The following is a 26,712-nucleotide window of genomic DNA, read 5'->3' as shown; positions in this document are numbered from 1 at the left end:
AAACTGATATGTAGACAAAAGTTTATTTACACCATACAACATTTTAAATATTTTATACACAGCTGCAGCAGAGAAAGCTACTCAGAGCTTTCTAGAGAAAACTGCAATAATAAAGATGTGAAATATATTATTCATATAAAAGTGAGATTATTACTTTATTGCATTTAAAGCAATGAAGAATGTAGCTCAACAAACATTCATTTAATGACAAAAACTTTGCTTTTATATTATAAAGTAAAAAGTGTAGTAATGGCCAAACAGACTGTTATAAACTTTAAAAACTGCATAAATATATACATTGTGCTTCATGGTGAAGTTTTTTGAAAACTAAACCATATGAAGCGGTTACAACATGAATCGTTGCTTGAGGTTTATCTATAAAGATTACCTTACAAATCCATTCCACAGGTACTTACAACACAGGATGGTCAGAACTGTACACCTGGTCCTCTCTCCACTAGCTTGACTAGGGAGAAGTTACCATATGCAAAAACCACTGACATTTGGCATGTGAAGGTCCTGACATAGGATAGTCACCCTGTCCAGGTAGAAATGTCAGCCTTCCCAAGTCTTAAGTGTCAGTGCAATAAATTTTTGTCTTCATCTCAGGCCATTTTGATTTTGTTAAACTTCTGTTTGAAAGTCACCCTCTTGCACATCCAAAGGCAAATTCAGACACTTCTCCCACTCTGCTGGCCTCAGTTCCAAAGCATCCTTTGCCTCTGTATCTAAGACATTGATTGTGGTATAATGTTGATATTCACTGGGGTTTTTGAAAGTGTCCCATGGATTCTTGTTTGGTGCTGGATTTTCCTGTAGAGAAGAGAGGAGAAAAGAGTCATTTACTTGATGACTAGGATTGCTGCTTGTTGAAGTTCCCAGGAAGAATGCGTGCTAGTAACCTTAATCCAGTTTATGTGATAAGGAGATGATTTAAAATTGTGGCCAGCTGCAGGAAATGGTTTTGATTTCAGTTTTCTTTCATTGAACAAACTGATGAACACCTTCTTGAAGTTATCCTAAAATTCTCTAGCAATCAAAGGAAGTGAATAGCATTACAGAAGGCAAAATAGACCGTGTCGTGTTTTGGGCATCTCGTGAAATGTCAGGATGGCTGTACATTCAAGCAGGAAGTAGCACCAAATTAACGCTAAGATTACATGTAGCAAATTTAAGTATTTGTCAGAACCTCTGGTGGGATAAACACAATTTGAGGACATGTAATGGGGCACATTATGTAATAATTAAAACAGTTGCCAAAACTGGTCATATTTCATAAAACTGAATTTTAATCACTATCTTTGCTTAGTTTTTCTTCAAGAAATGACGCTTTTTAGAATATTAAAATGATGCTATGTTCTTCTGTGTAATCTATTTTTTCCTGTTGTGCATTTCCCACAATTTTTTTTATATATTTGGGTGGTACATAAATTTCATAAAAGTCATTCTTCCCTACAAAGAGCACAGCTTTTTAGAAAATATATCCAGCAATACAAGGCTTTTTTAAAAAAACTGCATACCAGCTACCGTCCCTACCTATGTTTCATAGTATATAGCCTCCTGTTACCTGAGATCGGCATAATTATGACTCCACCCAAACCTTCCATATTGTAGGTTATAGGTGTTCAGTAAATACATGAGTGGACATCATTTGAGTTTCCGATAGCCTAATATTTTTCTGAGATTTTGCATTGAACTTTCTGTATTTTAAGTATTGTTTAAAGATTTCTATAGAATGAGGGAATTTAAATGAAATAGACAAAGCTGAGTAACATCAGAGAATAAGCAGGCAATCATGACTGAAAACTCCTTAGAAAAAATTAAACTAAAATAACTATAGTTGCTGAACGTGTTCGTTACTCCCTCCCCACCCCAAATCCTGGCCTTTAATTAATTATAATCAATTAGCAGGGGGAACATAGAACAGGCACTTAAATTATTATTTGCATTCTACTCAGTATATTAAAAGTAATTCTGAAGTATAGATAAGAGACAATCTGTAGAAATACTATCATAACCAGAAAATAAATTATCAAAAGTCCTCAATACAATAGATGTTTCAGCACTTATTAGCCTCAATCATGACAACATACAAGAAAATATAGCTAAAGTAAAGATTTAATAAAATGTTCACATGTAGGATATGTGCAGGGGGTAAATTCTGATTTAATAGAATATCCTAAAGTCTCATGCACCATACTCTTATAACTCACCCCTTTTTTCCTCCCTCCTTTCTTCCCTCTCTCCTCCCTTGCCTCCCTTCAACCAGCATTTATCAGCTGCTCTGTGCTGGGCATCATGCTAGGCCTTAGGGAGAGTAAGGTACTAAGTCAAACGTGGAAGAGCAGCACATGGTCCACTAGGGAGCATGCAATTCAAAGCCTGCGACATGCACGTCCAAATTCCAATTGCTCCATTTTGTATGAGTGTGACCTTGAGCAATTTACTCAACTTCTCTGAATCTCAACTTTCATATTTGTAAAACTGAGATAAAAAAGCTTTGCACTGTGGGCCAAAGGAGTAGGCAGATCAGTACCTCTTTCATAGGGTTGCAAAAATAATAAGTGGAACTGCCTAGCATAACACCTGATATTTAGTAAATGCTCACAATATAGTAACCATACTTATTATGAAGGTGTTTATAGTTAAATGGAGGTATAAAAAAATAGATCTATCTATCTATCTATCTATCTGATAGAGGAGAGTGGAGAGGTGGCTTGTTTTTGTGGAAAGCACGTACACCTTGCTGGTAAAAGTGAGAGGAGGGCTGGCTTAGAAGGACGGCCTGGGTCATGAGGGCGCCTGTAGGGGCGGAGGCTGGATTGCTGAACAGGCGTGCATACTAAGAAGTGAAAATCCAGAGAGAATGGAGATGGGACAACCCTGAGAACAGTGACCAATTTATTTTAGTTGCAGTACAAAAGAATAGCAAGAAAAACAAAACAGAAAAACCAAGAACAGGCAGAAGGTGAATGAGGGGCTTTATGTGACAGGCTCGTACATTTGGAATTAATTTTGTAGTTTGGTGGTACTACAGTGACTTGAATCCTCAATTAGCCACTGAAACATTCACTGGCGTGAATTGTGTTGAATCCAGCCACAGAGTGGCTTCATCTATCTTGGTAGGGCTGTGTCTAAATATACCTTCTGAGAATCCTTAGTTTGACAGAAAGTTCAATTCTAAAAGGATTTCTGACATGTAGAGTGCTAATTCACTTGCTTTGAAAATAGGGGTTGCATTATGTTTGGTACAGGTATGATTTTCCTTTTATATTTTGAAGATCAAGCACCATAGAAACATGAACTAAAGGGGCCAATTTAAAACTTTGTCAGAATGTCTAGATTCGACTTTCAAAGAATAGCACTGCCTGTGCATGACTGACTGAATTTCTTGGAGTTTCTATTAGTGGGTCATAAATTAAGGTCGGCTTTCGTGTTCATCTTCTCTGGCATCCCACGGTTCTCCCAGCTGCACTGAGGTTCTTACCATTGTTCACATATGTGCGGACACCCCTTAGATGAGAAGCCCCATGCTGCTTAGTGCTGAAGAGCTACTGCACCCAGCAAGCAGCGTGTGGCACAAGATCTGCAGGGAGTGAGGAGAGCTGCTGCTCAGGGAATGGTGCCCACAAGCTACCGATCTTCCTCGGTGGTTGGGTGTGACAAGGGCTGAGCCTGCAGACTCACACATGGAAAGGTGTAACATTTTCAGTGGTGCAAGTGAATGAATGATAATCTGTGGAACAGCCCAAAGAGAACATTGAATTTGACAGTGAGAGCTACAGGGGCCAGGAAAGGATTCAGTGGATGCCTGAATCTGACAAGATCCTGTCAGAGTTTGCACAACTTCCTGAATTTATGCAGCTGTATTTTGTTTGTTTATTTTTTGCGTTTAGGCACAGAAGAGAGATGATGGAGTCAAACTGAAATGTGTGAAAAAGGCCTAATCCACTGTAAACTCATTATAAGCCAACATACATGAAACCTCCAAAAATGCTGATTTTTGGAAATAGAATGTTAGCTGAACATGACAATTCAGAGCCACCCAGAACACAGCAGAGCAGTCTGTGTCCCATTGCTCCTGGGTCCGGGGGCAGGCCAGCTGTCACTTGAGGATAAACCCATCCCTCCCTCCATCCATTACTCTTTTCCTCCTTCTCTTTCTTCCTCTTCCCTCCCTCTTTTCTTTCTTTCCCTACCAGTATTGGGGACAAAGTGAAAAAGGATGTGTTTATTCTATATTCTAAAGGTAAAAATTGGGGATTCTTGGGGAAGAGATCTTGATGGAGAATAGTTTATGAGACACAAAGTAAAAGTTTTTTAACAACATTTTTTCCTTGTAGCGTGATTTAGATTTTGTCCTGCCTGAAAGCAGGGAAATGGACTAAATGGTCTTTTGGTTTGCCTTTGATTCCCCAAATTCTACATAGTCACCATCATTTGCAGTGTTAGGCAGGTGTTGAGGTAGTTGCCAAAAAAAAAAAAAAAAAAAAGGGAGGGGAGGGTGCAGGGGGAAACGATCAAGATTTTTGTTTTGAAAATGTCTTTCTCTACCCAATTATGAAATTTTCCATTAGCAATATGCCACTCCAAACTATGACTGAATTAATGATAATGGACTAACATGTTCATTATTAATCAAAAGTGAATAAGAACATTTACTGTTCTCCAAAATTTAGGACAATAGTCAAGCAGCAATGACAACTCTATCCTTCCTACTCCTACCTCCCAAATGATAAATATTTGTAAATCTTTTCTAGAAAAGACATGCTGCTACAGAAATGTGGTGTAATTAGTAGACTATTTTGGTTGTCAGGAAACTGATACAGATATTTGTGCCATTAATGATTTAATAGCCAGACCATAGAACAAGGGGAAATCACAATCATATTAATAGCAGTCGGCCAGCTGTATCTGTTGCACAGCCCTTTCAAGATTTGTAAATATAACCTTCTCCATTTATTTAAAACAAATAAAGTTTCTTCAATTTATTCCAACATTAGATCTCAATATTCCAAAATTGAGTAGCTAATGTATTTGGATCTAATCTGAATAATTCTATTCTCATTTGCCTGCTCTGTAAAAATTGAGAGCCAAATATTTAGATATGAGAAAGAACCATTCACTACATTTAAGTGTTTTCTACATGCCTAGCATCGTGTTGGTGATTACAAATAATGCATGATTCCTGCTGTAAGGAGGAAAAGAGATAGATATATGCATAAACTATTTATAGACCAATTAAGAGTCAAAGTGTATTTCTTATAACTGTCATTTAACCAGCACAGATTGAAGTATAATAGATATATAATAAATCAAGAGCAGCCCTTTACTGATAACTTGCCATGACCAGCACTGTACTGGTACAGAGAGGAACACAAGGAAAACATAAAGACACACATATTCTTCCTCTTGATAAGATAATGTTAGTATTTGGGAAGCTAGGACTAAGACTCATTCATAACACACATATACAAGAGTCACTAGAGTTAGAAAGTGAGCAAATGCCATGTATCTGAGAGACAGAGAGAATGGTCTCAGAAAGAGAGGAGGAGGAGGTGCATCCAAGGACTGCAGAGGTTCAGGAAAAGATAGAGCACCTCATTTGGAGTGAAGAGTGGTATCAAGTGGTGATTCTGCTTTTTCCCTTACTGCTGAGTCTCAGGCTCCTTACCCTCTCACCTGCCCTATGTGCTTTGGAAAGTGCTGTGAGGCAGGAAGGAGGCATATATTAATTACTGTTTCCTGTGCTCAATTTAGGAGAAAACAACTTTAGAAACTTGAGCTGGGCAACTGGTTCAAGACCAGACTGTTCTTGGTTGAGCCTCCTGCTACTACACTGCTTTCTAGTGTCCTGGTCCAGTGCCTTCACAAATAATTATGCAGCCTTCTCTGGAGCTCTGACTGTGCCATGCACATAGTATCTGTAAAATACCATTTTATTTGATGAAGTCAGATGCTAGCTTTGTTGTGTGAGTGAATAAGGAGAGTAGGGTCACATCAACAATCAAAGCCCTCTGTGTTGATGTGTCTCCCAAATCTCCTGGAGAGAAAACCTACCCCTCTGGTTTCAGGTAACAATTCAATTGAATTGTACATATAATATTTACATTTTACAAATTTAAAGTGCCAGGCTTCAAGGAAAATTGAAAAATTTAGTTACTTGGGTATTTGAATGAATTTTCAACTCTAACTAAAAAGCCAGGTGAAGCCAACATATTTTTGATATGTACCTAATTTCAATTAAAGCTTATGAATGAGAATATTTGAAATACGAATAAAAAAGCTTAAAGATTCTGTCATTCCTAGTTTGCCCCTTAGCACATTCCAAGGTACATTTTGGCGTGGGGGGGTATTTTTTTTTCCTACATAGCCCACTCTTGTTCCCAAGACAATTAGGAGGTCCTGGAGGGCAGGGATAATAGCTACCATGACTTGTTATTAGGGTAGTGTCAAGGCACTGATGAAGCAAAGTGTACTCACCATACTGCTTGTATTTGGTATATCCCGAAATCTATCCAAAGTTTGAAATTTCTGATTTAGTTCTTGAAACAGTTCCATATGCCTCTTCCTTGTATGCATGACCTTCTGCAAAAGAGAATAGAATGGCTCTCATTTCTAATTTGATTCATGTGTTAAAAAAGAAACTTAATATATTTGCCTTACTAATAAGGGAAATTAAGTTTGGCAGGAACAAGGAGGTCCCAAAAGGTGCCACAAATGCAAATGAGTTGCACTAAATCCTTGTCTTACAGTCAGCACTTCTTGAACATGAAGAATTGGCTTTTTCTTCCACTTCCACTATTACCAAGAAATAGTTTTCTCTTTTGGGTACATTAAAAATGTAGCAGTCATTTCTGTGTAAGATTTTTATCATTTAGAGTTATAATGTTTTACAAAAAATTTTAAAATAAAAAAATGTTTAAAAATTAGGACTTGTAAAGCATCCATGTCTTAGTGTTTGCCATGGGAAATACTATTTTTTTATGTTTTATTTCTATAAACACTAAAACCCTAGTTGACTGCCATTTAAGGCTGACACAAAGCACTGAAGTGTCTGAAATATAGGTAAGATCTAAAATCTTATACTTTCCAAATGAATACTGATTGAGTTTTGCAGAAAGAAAATTTGACCCATAGGTTTCATATATTTGTTCATGAAATGGTACAGAATCTTAACAATTAAGATTCAGAGCATAAATTGTGTGGTTGATGAGTCCCTGAAGTCACAGACACAAATATATTACTACATTTCATCTTCTGGTTACAGTCTTTTCTCCCAACTTCATCATAACTCAACAAATAGAGTGATAAATAAAAATAACCTTGGGGTAAGTAACATGGGCTGAATCTTTTTCTATTACAGAGCATTTAAAAGAAGAGTAAGATAATAAATTCCTAATATTTACAAGTATTATTTTAAAGGAGAAAATACCTTCCTCAATTTTGATTTTTACAAAAGTTACAACAGTATTTCAGTGATTCTCCAAGGTTGTCCTCATGTTTGCATAAGATTGTATAGTATTCTTAAGCATGTGCTTCATAACTTATCATTTCCTCATGTGGATTGTATATTATATAATAAAGTATATTATATTCATACCTATGCTATAATTTGAACATTCGGTATGTTGTTTTAATTGCCAAATATTTTTAAAAGGAGGAATTTGTTTTCAAAAAGAAATATATCTTTGGGAAAGATTTATAATGCCCAATTTTCTTCTAAAAAGACACTTGTGGAGAATATTTTATCTCAGAAAAAAAAAAGACAAAAGAGAAAGGCAAATTGAATCTTCAACACATTTTTGAAAGCCTTATTCTCTTTTATTTTCTATATTTAATGGACCTGTGTTTAAGCAATACTTTGTTTAGCTAATTTCTTCTCTCTTTATTAGCCTACTTTTATTTGAGGCAATTCTGTCATTTTAGGTCTTGCTACAACCAAATTATTTTAATCTCTGCGCTTCTTAGGTCTAGCAACTGCCTGTTGCTGAATCAGGTGGTTGAGGATGAGAACATGGCAACATCACTTATGATGGGGACATGAAACATAGCAAGCAATTACAGAGCGATTAACTTCCCATCAGTTTTGGGGAGAGTACAGGAAACAGATTTGCAGAATTTACAGGGAAACACCAGGCAAACATAATTTGACTAATGATGGCTGATAGAGATTTATGAGAGGGAGGATTTGCTTAAGCAACTCAGTGGAGGGATTTTGGAGGACCAGGTAGCTGGCAAACATTGCAGTGCATTCTCTCCTTGGGGAGGCAGATGCTCCCATTCATTATCAGGTCCTAAGATGCTGATTAAAATATGGATTTGTGGACAAGAAATAGTTTTTTGACAAAAACATAATAATCAGGATATTGATGACTGGTTCTACTTTACAGATAGTATTTTTCATGGTAATGAATCTTCACTATGTAGTTATGTTCTGCTATGGTGCTGTACGAGTGATGCCGGACTACTGACATTTCTCTCAAGGTGTTTCATTCTGTCAGCTGACACACCACATGTTGTGCTAGAAGCTGGTGTAACAAGGGTGTGCACAGTCTGGCAGAGTTCCTGCCCTCTTATAGCTTGAGGTATAACGGAGGACATGGGCTTTAATCACATACTAACATAAATACACATTAAATTAGAACTGTGATAAGGAAAACAAATGGTGGGGTTATAAGAGTAAGGGATAGGGGAATTTGCTGGGAGAAAGCCACCTGAGTCACGTTCCTACATTTCAATGTGTTCATTTTTAAGTTGAAAATTCTTAAGTCAGTTCTTCCTGCATCTTGTCTGATCTCCATTTTCTAAAATTCAGAGCATTTCTGGTACATTTTTTTAATCTTATGCTTGAATTGTCTTTGGAAAGGAATAATCAATGAGATTATCACCTCATTGACGAGACAAGAAATATATTGTCTTCTAAGATAGTTCTAAGGGGCACAGCTCCCTTGTGTTAAGGTGGGCCTGTGAGGACTTTTATTTGTGCAGTCTCCTTTTATCTTTCACCTCATGAGCAGATCCTGCCTTTGCATTGGGGAGTATACCCTCCTCTGCTATTGAAAATGTAGATCCAGACCCATACTGTTGCCTGGCCAAGAGGTGATTGTTTTCCCTATCTTTCCAACAAAGTCCTTTTCTGTTAGTCAAAGACACCCTCTGTCTCAACAAAATATCTCTATTAGATGAAGATGGTTAATTAATCAAAGTCTCAAATATATCTCATAGAAATCAGGATACATGAACTGATGGGAGTTTCTATAATCATATTCTGATGGACTGGGCAGCACCTGATTCTGAACTGAGTGGATTTTGAGAAGCTGGATTGATAGGACATACTCAAAATATATGTATGGTAGACACCAGTGTTATATAACCAAAAAGCATTTTTGCAATGTTCTACATGGGTTCATGAAAGCTACTTGGAATAAATAAAGCTCAAGGGTACTGAAATTAATATGGACACACATAAAAAACTATGGATGCTGAAATCTAGGACCTTTCCTACGTAAAAACATTAATTGTTAATATATCCTCATGCCAGATGATCATTTCAATTTGAAATCCCCACTTTCCTGCACCCAGAAACCACCATAACAACGATGGCCTGGTGGTTCTGACAGGAGTATCACATGGGGGCTGCCCGTCAACAGCTCATGTGTCTGTCATGGGCTTCATTTGATTCCCCCTGTTACAAACTCAAGTGCATATTTCAGTTGTGTTGTTTTTTTTTTTTTTTTTCCCCTAAGTGAGGAAGGTTCCACTGACATGAAAGCCAGCATCATAGCAAATACTAGAGAGTTTCTAACCCAGCAATCTTTGAGTATAAAAACTTAGCTGTGGATTTAGTTTAAATAAATAATAAGGGTTCCCCCTTATTTATTTACTTCTCTGAATAATGACTTATTTGTAGCACTTGTGCATTTGATGGTCTTATCCACCTAATCAGAAGTTTTCATCTTCATAAATCTTACTGGTCCATTTTAATGGCTATTTGGGGGTTTTTACTAACCTTAGGGTGTATCTGTTTATCTTTTTCTTCCTTCTGTGACTCAAATATCCTGTGTCCCAAAGAAATCCACTTCTGTGAAAAACTAAACTTAGAACTCAGTTTTCTAAAAGTCTGTAATCATAAAATTGTAACTCCTATTAAATAAATGTACTTTGATTGGCAGTATATAAAAAAAAATTCAGGTTTCTTTAGTTAAAATGCCTGTCAAATATTACAGGCATCTTTTGTAATGAAGATAGAGGCTTGGTCATGTTCCCTTCCACTCAAGTCATCACTCAACATTTTCTGACGCTATGTATGAATCTGCACCTAAACTGCTCAAAAATATTGTATCATGAATAGCTTATGTCTCATTTTATATCTTTGTAACTCAAGGGAGGCAGTCTTTGCTGCCTTTTAATTGTTGTTGTTAGAAAAAAATAATTGTAAAGCACTCTCATGCAATTTCAGTTATTTTAAGAAACACTAGGATGTAAACAATCTGTATGTCTTGAGCACCTACTATATCCCAGGCAATCTCCTAGATTAAATACTTGGGACATGTCCAACCTAAGAGCTCTAGGCCTGAACAAACTTGGATTTAGACCTCATTCCATCACATTCAAGTTTTGTGGTCTGAGGCACAAAATCCAATCATCCTTTAACCCCAGTTTCAGTCCTCAGAATAACCTTACAAGGGCTGTTTCGAAGATTTAAAAAGGGGTGTGAGTCACTTATCAGTGGAGCACACAGATAAGAGCCACTTAAGAAATGTTAGCCATTATTATCTTTCTTAATCCTCACAAGGACCCTGGGAGGTAGCAGCTATCCTCTCATCTGTTTTTCTGATTAGGAGACTGGAGCTCAAGAGGCTAAGCAAAGTGCCAGGCTCACACAGGTGGCGAGAGAGCCAAAATTCATTCTGAATCCTGTCAATTCTCTTTGCAAGCTGCTGTCTTAGGTATATCCCATAGATTCAGAGAGCATCCTCCTTTAGACCATTCAAGTTTGTCATTATGCCTATTCAAATGGAAAGGAGATGAAACAGTCTAAAGTGAATTAGGTGTCTTTCTAGTCAGCTCATAAACTGTGGATACTGATCACCCTGCAGTTATCCTACAAGTCTGCCTTTACCTTTTGAAAGGCTGGTCTCCATGTCTTTTCTCTGAATACCTCCTGGGCAGTGACCTTGTATCCCTGACATCTAGCACAGCTTGGCATTCTGCAGGTGCTGGATAAATGTGTATGGAATAAATCAAATAAATGAGATGGCACAGGCATATAGACTTGGTGAGATGCCTATAATGTGGAAGGTCTTCCCTCCTATTGACGTTTCCCCACTGGAAGGAAAGGCTCATTTCATTGGCTTCAGGCAGGAATCCTGCCTCCTTCCCCCTCTGTTCCTGTTGTGCTCCCTTACTTCCTATACCAGTGATTCATAAAGAGTCTGTAGGTGGGTTTGCTATAAATGGTTTACAGCAGGGATATCCAACCTTTTGGCATCTCGGGGCCACACATTAAATTCATTGTGACATGTAATCACAAAAAAAAAAAAACCCTCAATGTTTTAAGTAAACTTACTATTTTGTGTTGGTCTCATTCATAGCCATCCTGGGCTGCATGCAGGCCACAAGTTGGACACCCTCGGTTTAGAGGTTCTCTCCTCTAAGATCAAAATGTGAATCACAGAGTTGGGATTTCTTTTAAGTCTGAATTACAGGTAAAATAGGCATTACTATATATGGACTTTTTAGCAAAAAGCTGGAGAATCTGGTGACTATAAAGTTTAGATTATGGGGCCTGGAAATAGTATGCTGATAGCAATTAGAAAACCATTTTGTCTGAATTACCTTTTCCAGCCTTAGGATATTGCCACCGTCCATATTTACTATTCTAAACTTACGGTTATTTTTATCCTTTACTGCTTTGTATATAAGGCTTCCATCCGGAGTGGGCTGTTGAATACTAGTCTGAAATGAATGTCAAAACTCATGTTAAGGAAGCAACACACATTGCAGAAATTTTTAAAGCTGTGTGTGGGAACAGAATGTTTTGTGTATCTTTCCTTGGCCAGAGTCCCAATGTATCCATCAGACACAACCTGTGGCCACTCAAACTGCCTGACATTCATTATAGTATCATTTGCTTCAAAGATGTTTCTATTTGAATAACTATAATACCTAGGGCTTAAAAGAAACTAGACAAAGGATCTGAAAAAACTGAATAAGATATATATTTATATACACACACACATACACACATACACATATGTCACTGTCACTCAGTAATATACTTGGCTTCAAATAGTTCGCAGCAGTTTAAATTTAGTAATGTAGCAGAGATGAATGTAGTGTGGGACTGCATGGCTCAGACTTTTCCTCCCGGAAGTGCCCTGGCTGCCTAAGAGAGTGCACTCACTGCTGGGGATCGGGGCAAAGTAGGGAGGGGTTTATTATGAACAAGACATTTCGTACAAGTCATATGCTTTATATGTAGAAATTAACAGACATTTTATCATCTATGTCAGTGATTTTCAACCGGCGTACCACAAGAGTTTTTAAAACATGCGATACCTGACCTCTTTCTCTTTAGATTGTCAAATAAATAATGGCGGGCAACACAACAATAGGCATTCTGTGTGAATGGAACAAAATTATACCTATTTTTTGTCAGATTAGCAAAAAAATATATTTTCTGTTGTGCTGCAGAATTTTAGTTATTAGTTTATGTGTGCCAGGACATGTAAAAGATTGAAAATTCCTGTTTTATGTCATAGTTTAGCTTTGTCGTCAACCTTGACAGAAATTTAAACTACCTGCATAATATTTCTGATTTAACACTGTTAGGCATCTTAACCTTAAAGTCTTAAAATGCAACTCATCCTCATGAGGTGTTTTCTTAATTTCCCTGAGTCTATTGATGGTATTCATAGAAACTCAGGATCAGACCTGCAAAGTCATCTTTTTTCCTGGTCCTCTGCCCTGTTACTCTGTGTTCAGTGAAGGACCAAATTCCATAGACCTTGACTCTGCAGTGTCCCTTCATCCCCTTCTTATCCTAACACTTCTAGGAAGTGGACCCTCATTATTTCTTCCCTTAACTAGCCACTGTCTAATTTGTGTTTCAACTGTCATGTTTATCCTCTCCCCGCCTCTCCTTCCTATTACTGACGTACTGATATTTCTAAAGCCCAGATCATAGCAAGTCATTCCTCACGGGAAAAAACCAACAAACCAACAAAACAAAATACAATAGAGAAGTCCTAGTAGCTTTTAGTAACATATCTGGTAAAATTTCCTTCCTTGGGGTCCCAGCTTTTTATGACATGGCCTCTGTCTAGTCGTCTCATATGCACATCGCACGTGTCCGTGAAGTTCGCTGCTTTTTTCTTGAGCCTGCTGTCACACCGCAGCCAACCTCCATGCCTTTTTCTCCTCCTGAAATTTCTAACTGCCGTCCACCTCCTTGAGTATATATGACGTGGTTGTCTTTGAAATCTTATGTGGCTATCTTGGAGATGTTACCTCCATCGCTGTCCATCCATACACTGGTCTCTGCCTCAGTTTAGATACAGTGTTGGATAACTTTATTTAAGAAACCTGAATTTTAAAATTTTAATTTTCCATCATTCATTCCACAAAAAAATTACTGAATGTTTACTATATACCAAATGTCTCCTTGGAGCTGAGAATACAAACACAGTAAGGGCTTCGGTCACAGGACATAGGACTGACTAGTTACTGCAGTACTTTCTGTATACTTTCCAGGAAGCAAAGTTCAGTGTTCCACCATTTTATGACTACTCAACACTTTGCTCTATTTATTCCAGGAATGCAGTGTAGTCTTAGAGATGGCTACATGAAAGGGCCATTTCTCGGGGATAGCACTTAATAGCCACAGAGTTGTATGGCGATATGAGTTGTATTATTCTGTGTAGGCTCTTGGGAATGTATGAAGCCTGAAGGAAAAATGCTTTCAGGAGTCCAGGAGGCAAAGTTTGCTCGTCAGTGGCCAAATGCCTAAAGTGCCATTGAGTGGTAAATCTTGTGGTGTGGGGGTGGGAAGCTATCAGGAAGTTCCACGTAAACAAATTTGATTTATGTTGCCTGAATTAAAAGGGGAAGAGGATAGCTTGGATTCTTCCTGAGGGACCACCCAGAAACTACGAATAGACTGTATTAAAATTCATCAGCATTTACATTTTTTTTCTGATTACCACCAGTGAGATATCCACCACAGAACTATAGTTGCACATTGACTAACTAAAATAGTACTAAATGGTTTTTTAAAAAGTAATAGTTCAAGGTTATTTTCCCCCCAAATTTTGATGTCTATTGCAATCATGCAATAACTATAGCAATTAAAGAACTAAAAAAATAAATAAATAAATCCAGGGTTGTTAATGTTGCAACATTCCCCCATTATGAATATGTTTTGAAAATACTGTGGTTATATGTTGGAATACTAAGCACATAAAGAAGTATCAGTTTAAAGAATCTCCTACCAGTTGCCATAGAGAATACACAGGGGAAAAAAAAAGTTTTTGTAACGATCCAAGTGACACAGTATGATTAGATTTCTTTTCAATGCTTGAGATTACATAATTTTGGCTGGTTATGCTGAGGCTTAATTTTTGATCTAGGTTTTTACTATATTTCACCGATGCTTACTGGGTTAATTCCTACCTCCTTGTCTTTGTGCTAACCTAAAAACTTACTGCTTTCAGGCCAAATACATACACAGTACGATCCTCTATTTTTGGCTGCCTGAAGAATAGAAAAAAAAATAGCCCACTAAAATATTTATCTCTTTAAAGGCACCGAAGAACCTAAAAGTGAAGATTGCTGAATATATTCTCTGAATTTATAGCCTTGATCTTTTTGCCCTCAAATCTCAGGACATAATAAAATATTTATCACATGTCAGGTTGCTACAATTGAGCTGCATCAGTACTAACTGCCACATAATAATGGAGGCCAGATTCTTTATCATTACTTTGTATGCTGTACAAATACTATTGAAATATTGCTGAAAAAGATCTATTTTTCTTCGACTCTATTCAGGATAAAACCAGACCTTGTTCACCATTGCTGTAAATAAAAACAATTAAGTCTCACTTTTGATACCTGATGTACATTACTGAGCAACAACATTCATTTGCATAAATGAAATGATTAAATTATGAGTTCCCATGTTCTAGAAGCCTTCTGTAATTTCAGGAATACCAGCTAAGAGTATTAAGGTTTATGTAAGCATCACAACAGCGCAAAGATGCTGGAGAAATTTATAATGTATTATATCCAATTATGTCAGCAGGCTATGAATCATATCCAATTATCAAGATGCATAACTGCATTTTATGTGACACTCAAACATCATTAATTTTGTGCTTAGCATAAGCTGCTCAAATGATGTGATTTCAGTAATTTCTAGCATCGATATTACAGCATCAATATAAATTCAATGTAAATTGGAAAATGAACATCTTCATCTTGTTTATATCTGTGAAAAAGCATTTATGAAACATAGGAGCACACTGAACCAGCACTTGCTATTGGAAACAAAAATCTGGAGTGTACCATGGAGAACCTAAGTAATGGAAATCAGGACACAAGGCACGTATGTCCCAGAGAAAGCCTAGCTAACCAGCCAAAGCATCCTCACAGGCTGTCTTCAGGTAGTCACTTAAGTAAAACAATGATAATTGTTTTAAATATGAAAAATCAAGAAACCAACATTCCCATTTCCCAAGAAATTGAATTGACCAATTTCAACTTTACCATAAATTGCCCACTTATCTTAGCATTTATAAAATGGATTCCTTATCTGGAAAATCTCACTTTAGCATATATTTAAAGTAATTAGAATTTTAAATACTTTTCTACAACTACTTATACAGTATAGCTCTTAATTTAAAATATTTCACTTCTCATTTAATTAAGAATAAAAAGAATCTCTACATAGCTACACAGAAAAATGTGTTTAGGTAATTATATATCAATTTTGAATTCAAGTAACTAAAATTATTTTAAAAAATCTTAGAAACTTACCTCAAAGTCAAGGTCTGAGTATCGTGATTTTCTTCTCTGTTAGATATTTTATTTAAAAAAAGAAAAACCAATAAAGTTGTGTTTAGTCATCGAAATAAAATGAGAATCATTATTTTCAATAAAATAATCCTGCTTCTTTGTGTTATAAGTATTGCCTTCACGTAAGAGTATGTGGAAATTTTTATTATTTCAAACTATTCTACCCACATTATATATATATAATGAACATATCATGTATAATATAAAATATAAAAAATTTCTCATCTTGACCTCTAACTCTAATTTTTTAATAAGGAGAATTTTTTCCTTTGAAAACTCACACAAAAAATTCAATATTGAAGGAGACTTTAGGTCTAGTTCAGCAAAAGTTCTTTAGAGACACAAAGGATTAATGCTGTGCAGGAAAAAATCACCAAGCCATCTCAAGACCTCCCACCAACCAACTTATATTGTACTGTAGTCTATTTCTACCAACTTTTGTCTGGTCCACTAAGACCCAAAGTTCTATGTAAGTCTTGTAATGGGGCACAGCCAGAGCCCCCCACAAAAGGTATTTGTAACAGAGTCCAGAACTTCGGGTGTCCAAGAAAAATATAAGATATTCTTACCCCTGCCCCACCCTCCCCCCAGGCTGCCATGGGGGTTGGGAGACCTGGAGCAGGGCCACTGAGAGTCATTTTGCATGTCAATAACAGGATAGCTTCAGACCTCATATGCAGAGACAGTTGTTTTACATCTCAACAAGGCTCACCAGGGAGGTCTGAAAATCTTTAAGGCAAGATGTAACTGGGAGAGGGGAGACAGGGCCTGCAGGAGAGAGAAAGGGACATGGACTCTGGGGAACACTGAAGACCACGTGGGAAGGAAGAAGGAGAAAGGACTCTTGCTAGTGGGCCATGAGAAGGTGCCACATGGTTATGGATTAAGAGCTGGAGATTGTGGCAATGCAGTGGATGGTGCTGGAAACTGCGAGAGGTCTGCCTAGCTGAGCCTCGGACTTCTGTTCTTTTTCTTCTGAAGGGCGGTACCCCTGACTGGCCTGACTGGGCAAAGGTGGGAAGCCAGGGCTGTGTATGTTGGTGGGTGTTTTAAAGGGATTTTGAGATTTAAGGCCTACATTTAGCCATTAATCAAAACCTGTATGACTTTTGAGTAAATAGTTCCTTTCCTTTTCACCAAACTGTGCCATTGAGAGACATAATTTCAAGGGTGGCGGGCAAAGGACCTACAACAGAGGGACCCGGGGGAAACAGGGGGAACGTAGTTTAGGTAATAGCATCTGGGCACCCCCCTGCCCCCAGTGGGTCTGTTATTCAGTAACAGCCTCATCAACAAACTTCTTGGCTTTTGATACTCCACCATGGGAGGAAAGTCCTTCTAATTGTTAGTCTTTCCTTAAGATGTCACGTATGTATCCTAATTTAGTAAAACAAATAAAAAAAGGTCCACACCCCAGCAAGATGTAGATATAAATAACTTACAGAGCTACTCTATGGCTCCTGCTCTTTTAAACAATTCCTATAATATAGATAAATATGCATTAATACAATAATTAGGCAGAAGGCCTGATAAAATCAGTAAACATATTTAAAGTAAAATTAATGTTGTTATGTTAGCATAGAGTATGTATTGTTAGTATCTGCTGCAAGAAGTCATTGAATTCTTAGAATTATTAGGTATAGAAGGAGATGGCTGATAAATGGAGAAAGGGCCCTCCAAATTTGTAGACTACAAAGCAACTTTCCAATATAGGACTCTTGTGGGGGCGGGGTCTTTGTCATTTGGAGGGAATGGGGATGAAAGAGGAAAAATCAATAAATAATCAAAACAAGCACTATTGGAGTAGTTGTAAAATATTTTTAAACTTCTAGACAGATTTCTCCTGTTTTATTTTCCTCTCCCAATATCTACAATCTTAAATTCAGTGACTAAACAGGATGACACCCAACATAGACAAGGAACTTATAACTGTTGAACATGAGCAGAGACCGAAAGGCCCTGGTGTACATTAAAAAAAATCTGTCTAAACACTGCTGCTAGCATCAAAATGATCACTGTCAAACCTCCTTATGTAACTGACTCCTCAAAGCTTGTTTCAGTAGGCAGAAGGCAATATACCAAAAGCATAATTTGATTTCAGAAGAGCTGGATTGAGGAGCCAGTCTTCACGTACCAGCAAGGAGAGCACTGAGAAGGGGACTGCTTTATTAAATGGTGACTCAGCATGTTGATCTCACTTTGCCCCTTATTACCAGCATTGCCCTAGCCTAGTCCTCGGTGACATCCCAGAAGGAGAAGAGAGAGTAGGCAGGCATTTAACCCGACCTCCTTAGCTGTCTCCCTGCCACTGTTGTTATCAAACTGCTTTGTATAAAATCAGGCTCAGATGAACTGCCTCATGCTTTGCTGCACTATGCTAGACTAAATGTCAGTGTTTCCATTCTGCTCTTGGATATTTTGCCTTCTTGGCAGTGTGATTCAGCAGGACATTTTTTGTAAGTATGCATTAAGCAAAATTCTTTCCTAATACAGCAGATCCATGCAGGGAAACACTTAGTTTTAAGCAATTATTATAGAACATTAGGCATGAGCTTTTGTGTTCCATTTGAAAATTAAATAGTGAAATCTTATGAAAAAGATTCAGGTAGCTAGAGAGTAAGAGGCCCTTCTGCAGCTCACATTGACGAATCCTCTGTTGCCCTGTTCATTTCTGAATGTAAAGCTGTGTTACCCAAGAACTGGAAATACTGACAGATTCATGTTGCTAAAGGCTCCATATCTTTGGAGTAAGAACAAAACGTGGGAACCTAGAAGACCAGAGATTCTGCTTCTTAGAGCTGATGTCATCTATGCTGATATGAAATAGGTAAAAGAAAATGGATATGCTTCTACAAAAAGATTTCTCTCTTCCATTTAAATTTGTTAAAATTAATTCTAACATAAAGGTATAATAGCAGAACTGGTAGCCTTGAAGGATTAGGCTAAGAAATGAACAAATAAAGCAAAACAGATTTCAATGAAGCCAAAAGATGGGAAATAAAGCGAAGACGACTTAAAAGTTAGTAAGAAAAAACATGGCAAATTTTCAGAGTCTAAGGGAGGTAAAAATTTGTTTAATATTCACATCCCCACAATATTGACCAAGTATTCCAAGCTTTTATAGCTTTAAAATGCTTTCACACGTGAACATGCTGACTGCCCTGTGATATGGTTGAGAAAGTATTATTATCCCCATTTTACGAATGAGAAGAACTGAGGACTAGAGAATCTAAACTAACTTGTCCACTTCACCCTGACAGCAAATGAGTTGGATATCACGCTCAGGTCTTCTAATTCCAGATCCTGCATTTTCTTCCCTCTTACTAACTCCTCAGTAGTACAAGTGGTAATATTTTGTTGCCAAGATGACTGTGATATTCTGCTAATTGTCACAATAACTCATCAAGAATAACATTAGTAATCCAGTCAATCCAAGACTGACAGCAGTAGACAGAGATGCTCTCTAAGCCTAAAGCAAGGTAATCAGATAAATACTTGTCAATTCTATTTTAAAGGAGAAAAAACAAACATGATACCTATTTAATAAAAGATCTGATGGTAGTATACATAATTTATGTTGAGCAAAATAACTTAAAAACCATTCTAATATAGGACAGTTTATGAGCAATGATACTATAGGATTAGCCAACTTCTCCACCTCTTCTTATTGCAAAATCTAGTTTACCTTAAAGAGGTATCTGGCACTGGAAAATTGGCAGTGTGAGGCAAGAACCAGAATATTCAGTGCTGTTCAGTTTCAGTCTGTTTTCACCCTTGGAATACATGCAGTATGTGGGAAAGTCTTTCAACGCACTTAAGTTTGCAGAAACCATGTCTGACTTGTTATTCACATGCCCCCCTGAGCTCTCTGCAGTGTTTTTGTAAAATATGAAAGTGGTTTGAAATAATGGTTATAATGTTTAAGATACGAGAATAAACTAAGAAAAGTGATCAAGTCATAATTTTTCTGCTAAGTTGATAATTGAAGAAATGCTGCCCATAAGTTTAAAATAAACCAGGACCATGTTAAAATATTTTATAGAGATGTAAATCTGTTTGTATATCCCCAACTTACCAAGTAACTTGTTACAAATAACTTTTTTGTCAAAGTAGGCAGTACGAATTTCTTCAGTTCCTGTATGCCGTTTCCTGTTCCTAACTTCCCACCTAGAACTCACCCCAACTTGTATTCTCTCCTCAACATTCCATTATGAGTCTTGTCAGTGCCTCTGTTGAACTCCAGCTGGTCAGTTTCCAAGGTCAGCTTTCTGTCCTTCTAACTTAAATCTCAGAAGCTTTTGAAAGTTAATTACTTCCTCAGCAAAACACTCCTTTGTCAGCATCCCTCCGCCCCTTATTTGCAGTGGCTCCCTCTCAAGTCTTCTTTGTTGGCTCTTTCTCATCTCCCTGCCTTTTAATTGTTGGGTTCCCAAGTTCTCTTTTTTCTCATATTCTTTCCTGGATAATATAATTCATCCTATGGTTTTAAATACCATCTTTTCAGTTTCAAACACCCTCTTTCTTCCTGTTTTCCCATCACTGAAAAAGTTGGATATCTAATTGGTCAAAATAGAAATTGAAGACTCACCCTTTTATTTCTTCTTGTCCATCCTGCATATCAGATCCACTCACAGTGCCATCTGTCCTACCTCCAAAATACATCTTGAACTACCCACTCTCTCCATGTCCACTTGCATCTCTGTAGAGTCAAAGGCGTTCTTATCTCTTGTATGGATTAATTCAGTAGCTTCCTGTCTTCCAGCTTTCTGTTCCAGCTCCTTTCCTGCATTCACAGGATCCTAATCTTTTCTTTCAATCCATCCAAGGGACTGATGGATGGAGAAATATGATAAAGACAATCTCTTGCTCAACAGTCCTCATTTACTCCCATTGTTTTAGAAGACCCTGTACAGTCTGCTGTTTTTCCTATCCCAACTTCATCTTAAATTGCTCATCCCTTGCTACGCAGGTCTTTTAAGCCTGTGAGGATATTCCAAGCTCTTTCCTACCTCGGTACCCCTGCACTTGCAGTTTCTTTTGCCTGAAACATCCCCTTACCCTTTACACTTCAGAGAGCTCCCCAGACCACCTTAGCTAAAGAAGTCTCCCCCTCACACTCCACAGTTATTTCTAGAGGAGCAATCTAAAACTACTCATTTGTTACAGATTGTCTACCTCTTCCATAAGGTTTTTTCACCACAGGGGCAAGATCCCCCATCTAATTCGATCACTTTCACATCCCCAGCATCCAGTAGAGGGCCTGGCACAACAGCAGAGGTGCACACAGTTATTGGTGAATGCTTGAAGGAGCTGCACTGTGGCCGGTGAACAAATCCAAAAGAATGTGACTTGTTGGATGTGGGTTATTTTTTTTTTCCCTCAGGGATATCTGGGAGAATTTGGGAAAGCAGGTGGACTACACAAAATCATTATGAAAGGACTGAAAGCCAAGAGAATCAAGACAATTTCTAGGAAAACAGGCTTATCACTAATAGAAAAGAAAAAATTCCTTAGGATGATTGAAGAGCAAAAGCACAATGGTATGTGGCTGCTCCGAGGAATACTCACTGAGTGAATACATAGAGGCATCGATCCATATCTAAGTACAGTATCGAATACTTTCTCAAAGGGAACACTTTGTTGCTTGTGTCACTGCAAATTAAGCTGGACAAGACACTAGAAGACTCACAGTGAGGAATACATTTCACTGACTAATAAATGGCAATGTGACTGCCCTCTGATGCTTCTATCGCAAAATGAGCAATGACCCGTCATGGAGAAAACTTTGATACCAAACCCATTCAAAATATCGGTATAAATAAAACCTGAGAATAATTAATTTTGAAAAATGACATTTATTTTAGCTTACTTTGTTTGTGTGCCTGCACAAGAGACAAAAAATTCCCTAATCTAGGCGTAAAACCAAAACACTAAAGAAGGCCAAGGCTTCCTTTCCCCACAGCTATATGAGAACAAAATTTTAAAAGATAAAAAGGTGTTTCTGCACAATGGTCAGTTTCAATGGTTTCTGTTAGTGACCATCTCCCGCTTCTCAAGTGAGGTCACAATACCTTGTCTAATATCCTGAATATCGATTTAGAACAGCATTCAAGCCTCTTCACAGGCATTCAAGACATAATGTTAACAAAATAATAACAACCTCCCAGCTGAAGCACTCCTTACAATTTTCAAAGGCTTTTCACATACATTATCTAATTTGATCCTCACAATAGTCATAAGGGAGACATCTGCGATGTGGCATTATAGCTAAAATGTTTTACCTCTAAAAACCATTATGCTGAGAGCTCTATAATTCATGTCCAAAGGAAAACCAGGGTATAAAAATTTAGCTTAGAACAGTGGCCCACGCCCTGGCTAGTGTGGCTTAGTGGACTGAGTGCCGATCTGCAAACCAAAGGGTCATCAGTTTGATTCCCAGTCTGGGGCATAAAGCTGGGTCATGGGCCAGGTCCCCAGTAGGGGGCATGTGAGAGGCAACCACACATTCATGTTTCCCTCTCTTTCTCCCTTCTCCTCTCCAAAAATAAATAAATACAATTGAAAAAAAGTTTAAAAAAAAGAATGGTGGTCCTTTCCACCTACTTAAGCCGAGAGATTATCTGAGCATGTTTTCAGATATATAGGTAAGTTTATACCTAAATGGACAAAACTGGAGCTTTACTTTTGATAAAATCATTTTGTAATCTATCTAATTCTGATTAGTTATTGTTATTAGTTATTAATAACTAATAATAAAACTTAGGGTGCTCTGACTAGTTTGGCTCAGTTGGTTGGGAGTTGCCCTGCAAAGGGGAAAGGTCAAGGGTTCATCCCTGGATGGGGTGCATAGGAGAGGCAACCAATTGATGTTTCTTACCTTCTTTCTCCCTCCCATCCCCTCTCTCTAAAAATAAATTAAAAAAAAAAACAAAAAAAAACTTAAGGCAAGATTTGTCAAAAGAACAGCAAAAGCCACTTAATGTGTTTACATTTAAGCAAATGGTTCCATGAAAATTCAAGTTATAAAGGAATTGAGAAGCCACACAAGGGACCATAAGGTAACCTAGACAGTAGCAACAGAAGAAGCCACTGTCTGTCCCCACCCCCAACCCTCCCCAGACTAGAAGGATAAAGGGAGATGGCATAGTGACCTAAATCCAGGGACTTAGGCACCTGGCAGAAGCTGGAAGCTCTCCGGAACCTCAGCCAGGGACACTGGGTGCTGTCAAAAGCAAAAAGAGAAATAGCAGGGAGAAATATCTCGGGATGCTCTCTCCTCCCCAGCCTCCAGTCTCCCTCCAGTCTTTCCTATTGGCAATCTTCTGGGGGGCCAGGAGCCAAAGACACAGGAAAAAGAAATGAAGAAGAGAGCATGTACTAAACAGGCTCAGGACATGCATACAAGTTGGAAAGGTTTTTGAGTGAGGAACTGTTTACCATCTAAATTTAACAGCCACAAGATATTGAATAGCAGCACTCCAATGACTCACAACAAATACTTGTCTTCTTACAATGATATACCTATAATTTTTCAAAAAGTAAAATAAATAGACTCACCATCCAAGATTTAAACCATATTTCATAGTTCTCAGTGGCTTGAGAACTTTGATACCTTTTTCCCCTGACTTGCTCCACAGCAACCAGGGTTTTTTTGCTTTTTATACATACCATGTACGCAAAATGTTTTGCTAATTAATTGAAGGTGAATGACTTAAGTGTTGGTGGTAATTTCATTTTTCTTAACCTTAAGCAAAGCAATTAGAACCATTGTGAGAACGTCTATCATATTAATAATGCGATTATTCCATAATTGTGTAAACGAAACCTAACATTTTCAAAATTGCTTAACAAGTCCATTCTGGGAATGGATACAGTGTGGAAGATAGAAGATAACACATAATAAGAAAGAAAAAACAAGGTAATATTTTGCAGTAAGAACATTTCTTTCATGCCAAGAAGCTTAAGGCATACATTAAATTTTCTGCACTCAGTAATTGGGGGTTCGCTGAACAAACCCCCCCGGAGATCGGAGCCTTTCCTCCCGGCACCGCTCTCGGGGTTGGGGGCCTCCCTCTTTCTTTGCTGCCTCCTGCTTATTTGAATAAATATTTCCACCCACTCACCCACTCTTGGGCTTTTTTTTTTTCTCCCTCAACTCTTGTTTTCCCTCTTCTCTTTTCCTCACAAATACTGCATTCTGTGCTACAACTGGCAGCTTTTCCACTGCTCTCTTTCTTTCTCCCAGCACCGCCCACGTCGACAATTTGTGAACACCCACTCCTGGGGAGGAAATGTCCCGAGTCAGTACGGACATCTTTTTATTGTGTTCTTGAAAAGATCCTAGCACCTGTCCACCCTCCACTGCCCCGGCTTGCCAGGCTGGCTTTCCTTGCGGCTGTAGCCACAGATTGTTCAATGGCTCAAGCCTTGTGTCACCTACATATCTACCTGCTTTCATCTTCACACTGTCTTCTAAGGTACAAGTCACCTCCTAGCCACTGTTAACTCCCACTCTCCAACGCAGATACTCTAGTCGTCTTTCTGCTTTTCCTCTGCTGTCAGAATATCATCTGCCCCATTGGTCAGTCCTGCAGATACATTCTAGCAGAGCTGACATCGATTGACAGTGCGTCTCTCTGCTCATTGAGAAAGTCATACCACTGACTTCATTGTCATGGGCCACAGCCCCATCTCTAAAACCTGCTAGTTACATACCCCTATACTTGATCCATTTCATGTCTTATCTTCTCCAAGAGCAAGTGTCTATCAAGGGTTAAAATAAACTTTGAAGTTACACTCATGCTAATGTTCAGGCATATTACTGTCTCTTTAAACAGCATAAAATTGATTGGGACAGAAAGATTCTACTCCCAAATTTGCTGTGCACTTGCTCTGTAACCTTGGACAAATGACTTGACTTTAAGGATTATAACACCTCATCCATTGCACAAAAGTGTTGTAACGATTAATGCATGTTTTTAAGGTGATTTGAGGCTCTGCTAATGAAAGATGCTATATAAATGCTAATTTTTATTATTCAGTCCCACATCTATATAGTCTCTTTCAGCTAGCTGTCTCCTAAACTGGTCACCATAAGCAATTATTAACTATTAAAGTAATTAATGAACTCTTTTAAAGAATGAAAATGAGGAACTGAGTTTTCATTCTGAATTCTGAATTTTCTTCCTTTCTAAGGTACAAACCTTGTGATCTCTAAGTCATTTAAATGCAGATCTTTTGGCTGAATCACAGCTCTATATTATGCATATACTTAATAATAAGGATATAGAGATTTGGGAAAATTACAAACTGAACAAACAGTACTTGGATATACAGTCTATTGTTCAAGCACCCACAACCTGTACAATATCAAACCCAGAAAGATTTTTAGGCTTTTAGATGCAAAGTATTTCTATAACAAGAAAAACATCTGATGTAATTCCATTCTAACCTCTTTAGCACATGTAAAGAGCCATTCTGTACAGAAGACTCCATACGGCCATGATTTTTCCAGTAGTACATCTGAATTATGATTATTTATGATGCTATTATGTACACACTCAGTGAAAACCCTTTTTAAAACTTTTGTGATTTTTGTATAAACATTATGTAGTTTATGCTTATGTGGTCATTATTAGAGTAGAACTCCTAGGCTCTGTGATATACAAGTTAGAAATAGAGAAACAGTAGCTACTCTCCTAATTCAAAATGACTGAACGCCTTTGCCTGAGGATGCTCCGGCCGGCCACTCCGGAGTGAATTTGGCCTCACTGCCCCATGCCTCTGGCTGAGGAGGATAATTCTCTTCAGAAATCCTGTTTCATTTAATATTGATCTAGAATTTAGAGACTTGTTTTAAATCCCATCTACATTCTCATTTTGGCCTAGAATTTCCTTGATTCAGTTTGGAAAAACCTCATAATAACACCACTCACCAAGTTACTCTAGCCTTTCAGAATCTCCCTTTGTTTCAACCTAGTAGATGTATCTTTGTGAGGCCAAGGGAGAGACAGTTGCCCCTGGGCGCTTTAACACCAGACCATAGGACTCTCAGCATGTGTCTGATGGAAAGGATAGGTAACTAATGATAGTGTCTTTCTCTAAATAGTGTCCTATGAAGTAATCATATATTAAAACAATTGGTAATACATATAAAAGAATGCATGTATTGCATTGTATACTGAACACACACAAATATATCAGCAGTGACTTTACAGCAGAAATTCAAGGAAAAGGATATAAAAGTCACATATGAAATAGGAACAGGATGTATGTCGAAAGACATATTCTTTAGATCTTACTTGATTGATGACAATATTATATGAATGATTTTGATAGCTATTGACTATTGTCTACTTTACGGGTGGAAAAGAAACTGGGAGAGGTTTGCTTTTTAACAAAAGCCATATGGTTCAACTTCAGAGTCCTGACTCTTAGCCTGTTCAATTTATATTCCTCCTGAGAGATCACAGTTAAAGACCAAAAATTTTAGTGATCATCATTCTGCAAGAGCTAAGAGCAAAATATTTACTCTAAGAGATACTGATCTAATATAATAATAGTTTATAATCAGTGTAATGGTAGACCTTAAAGTTACATCACAATTTTTGTTGTTTTTAACAGCTGCTCTCA

The 26,712-nt window shown here is 37.7% G+C and overlaps 1 protein-coding gene across 2 annotated transcripts in view; it reads right to left on the bottom strand.

Moving 5' to 3' along the window:
• Positions 1-254: 254 nt before the first annotated feature.
• ADGRB3 (adhesion G protein-coupled receptor B3) overlaps positions 255-26,712 on the bottom strand; it is a 706,145-nt gene continuing 679,687 nt past the window's right edge. The window contains exons 29-31 of one of the 2 annotated variants that reach the window (XM_054569550.1): positions 16,042-16,077; positions 6,484-6,588; positions 255-813 (exon numbers count right to left, since the gene is read on the bottom strand). In XM_054569550.1, coding sequence (XP_054425525.1) covers positions 625-813; positions 6,484-6,588; positions 16,042-16,077 — 330 coding nt within the window. In that variant the 3' untranslated portion in view covers positions 255-624. The remainder of the gene's footprint in view (positions 814-6,483; positions 6,589-16,041; positions 16,078-26,712) is intronic. The other variant, XM_054569551.1, reaches the window with a different exon arrangement.

This window comes from Pteronotus mesoamericanus, unplaced genomic scaffold (assembly GCF_021234165.1).
Source record: "Pteronotus mesoamericanus isolate MK-2021 breed Mesoamerican mustached bat unplaced genomic scaffold, CSHL_Meso_final contig_20, whole genome shotgun sequence".
NCBI classification, from domain to species: domain Eukaryota; kingdom Metazoa; phylum Chordata; class Mammalia; order Chiroptera; family Mormoopidae; genus Pteronotus; species Pteronotus mesoamericanus.
The sequence above is the reverse complement of the archived record's forward strand: the minus strand, read 5'-3'. Positions and strand labels throughout refer to the sequence as shown.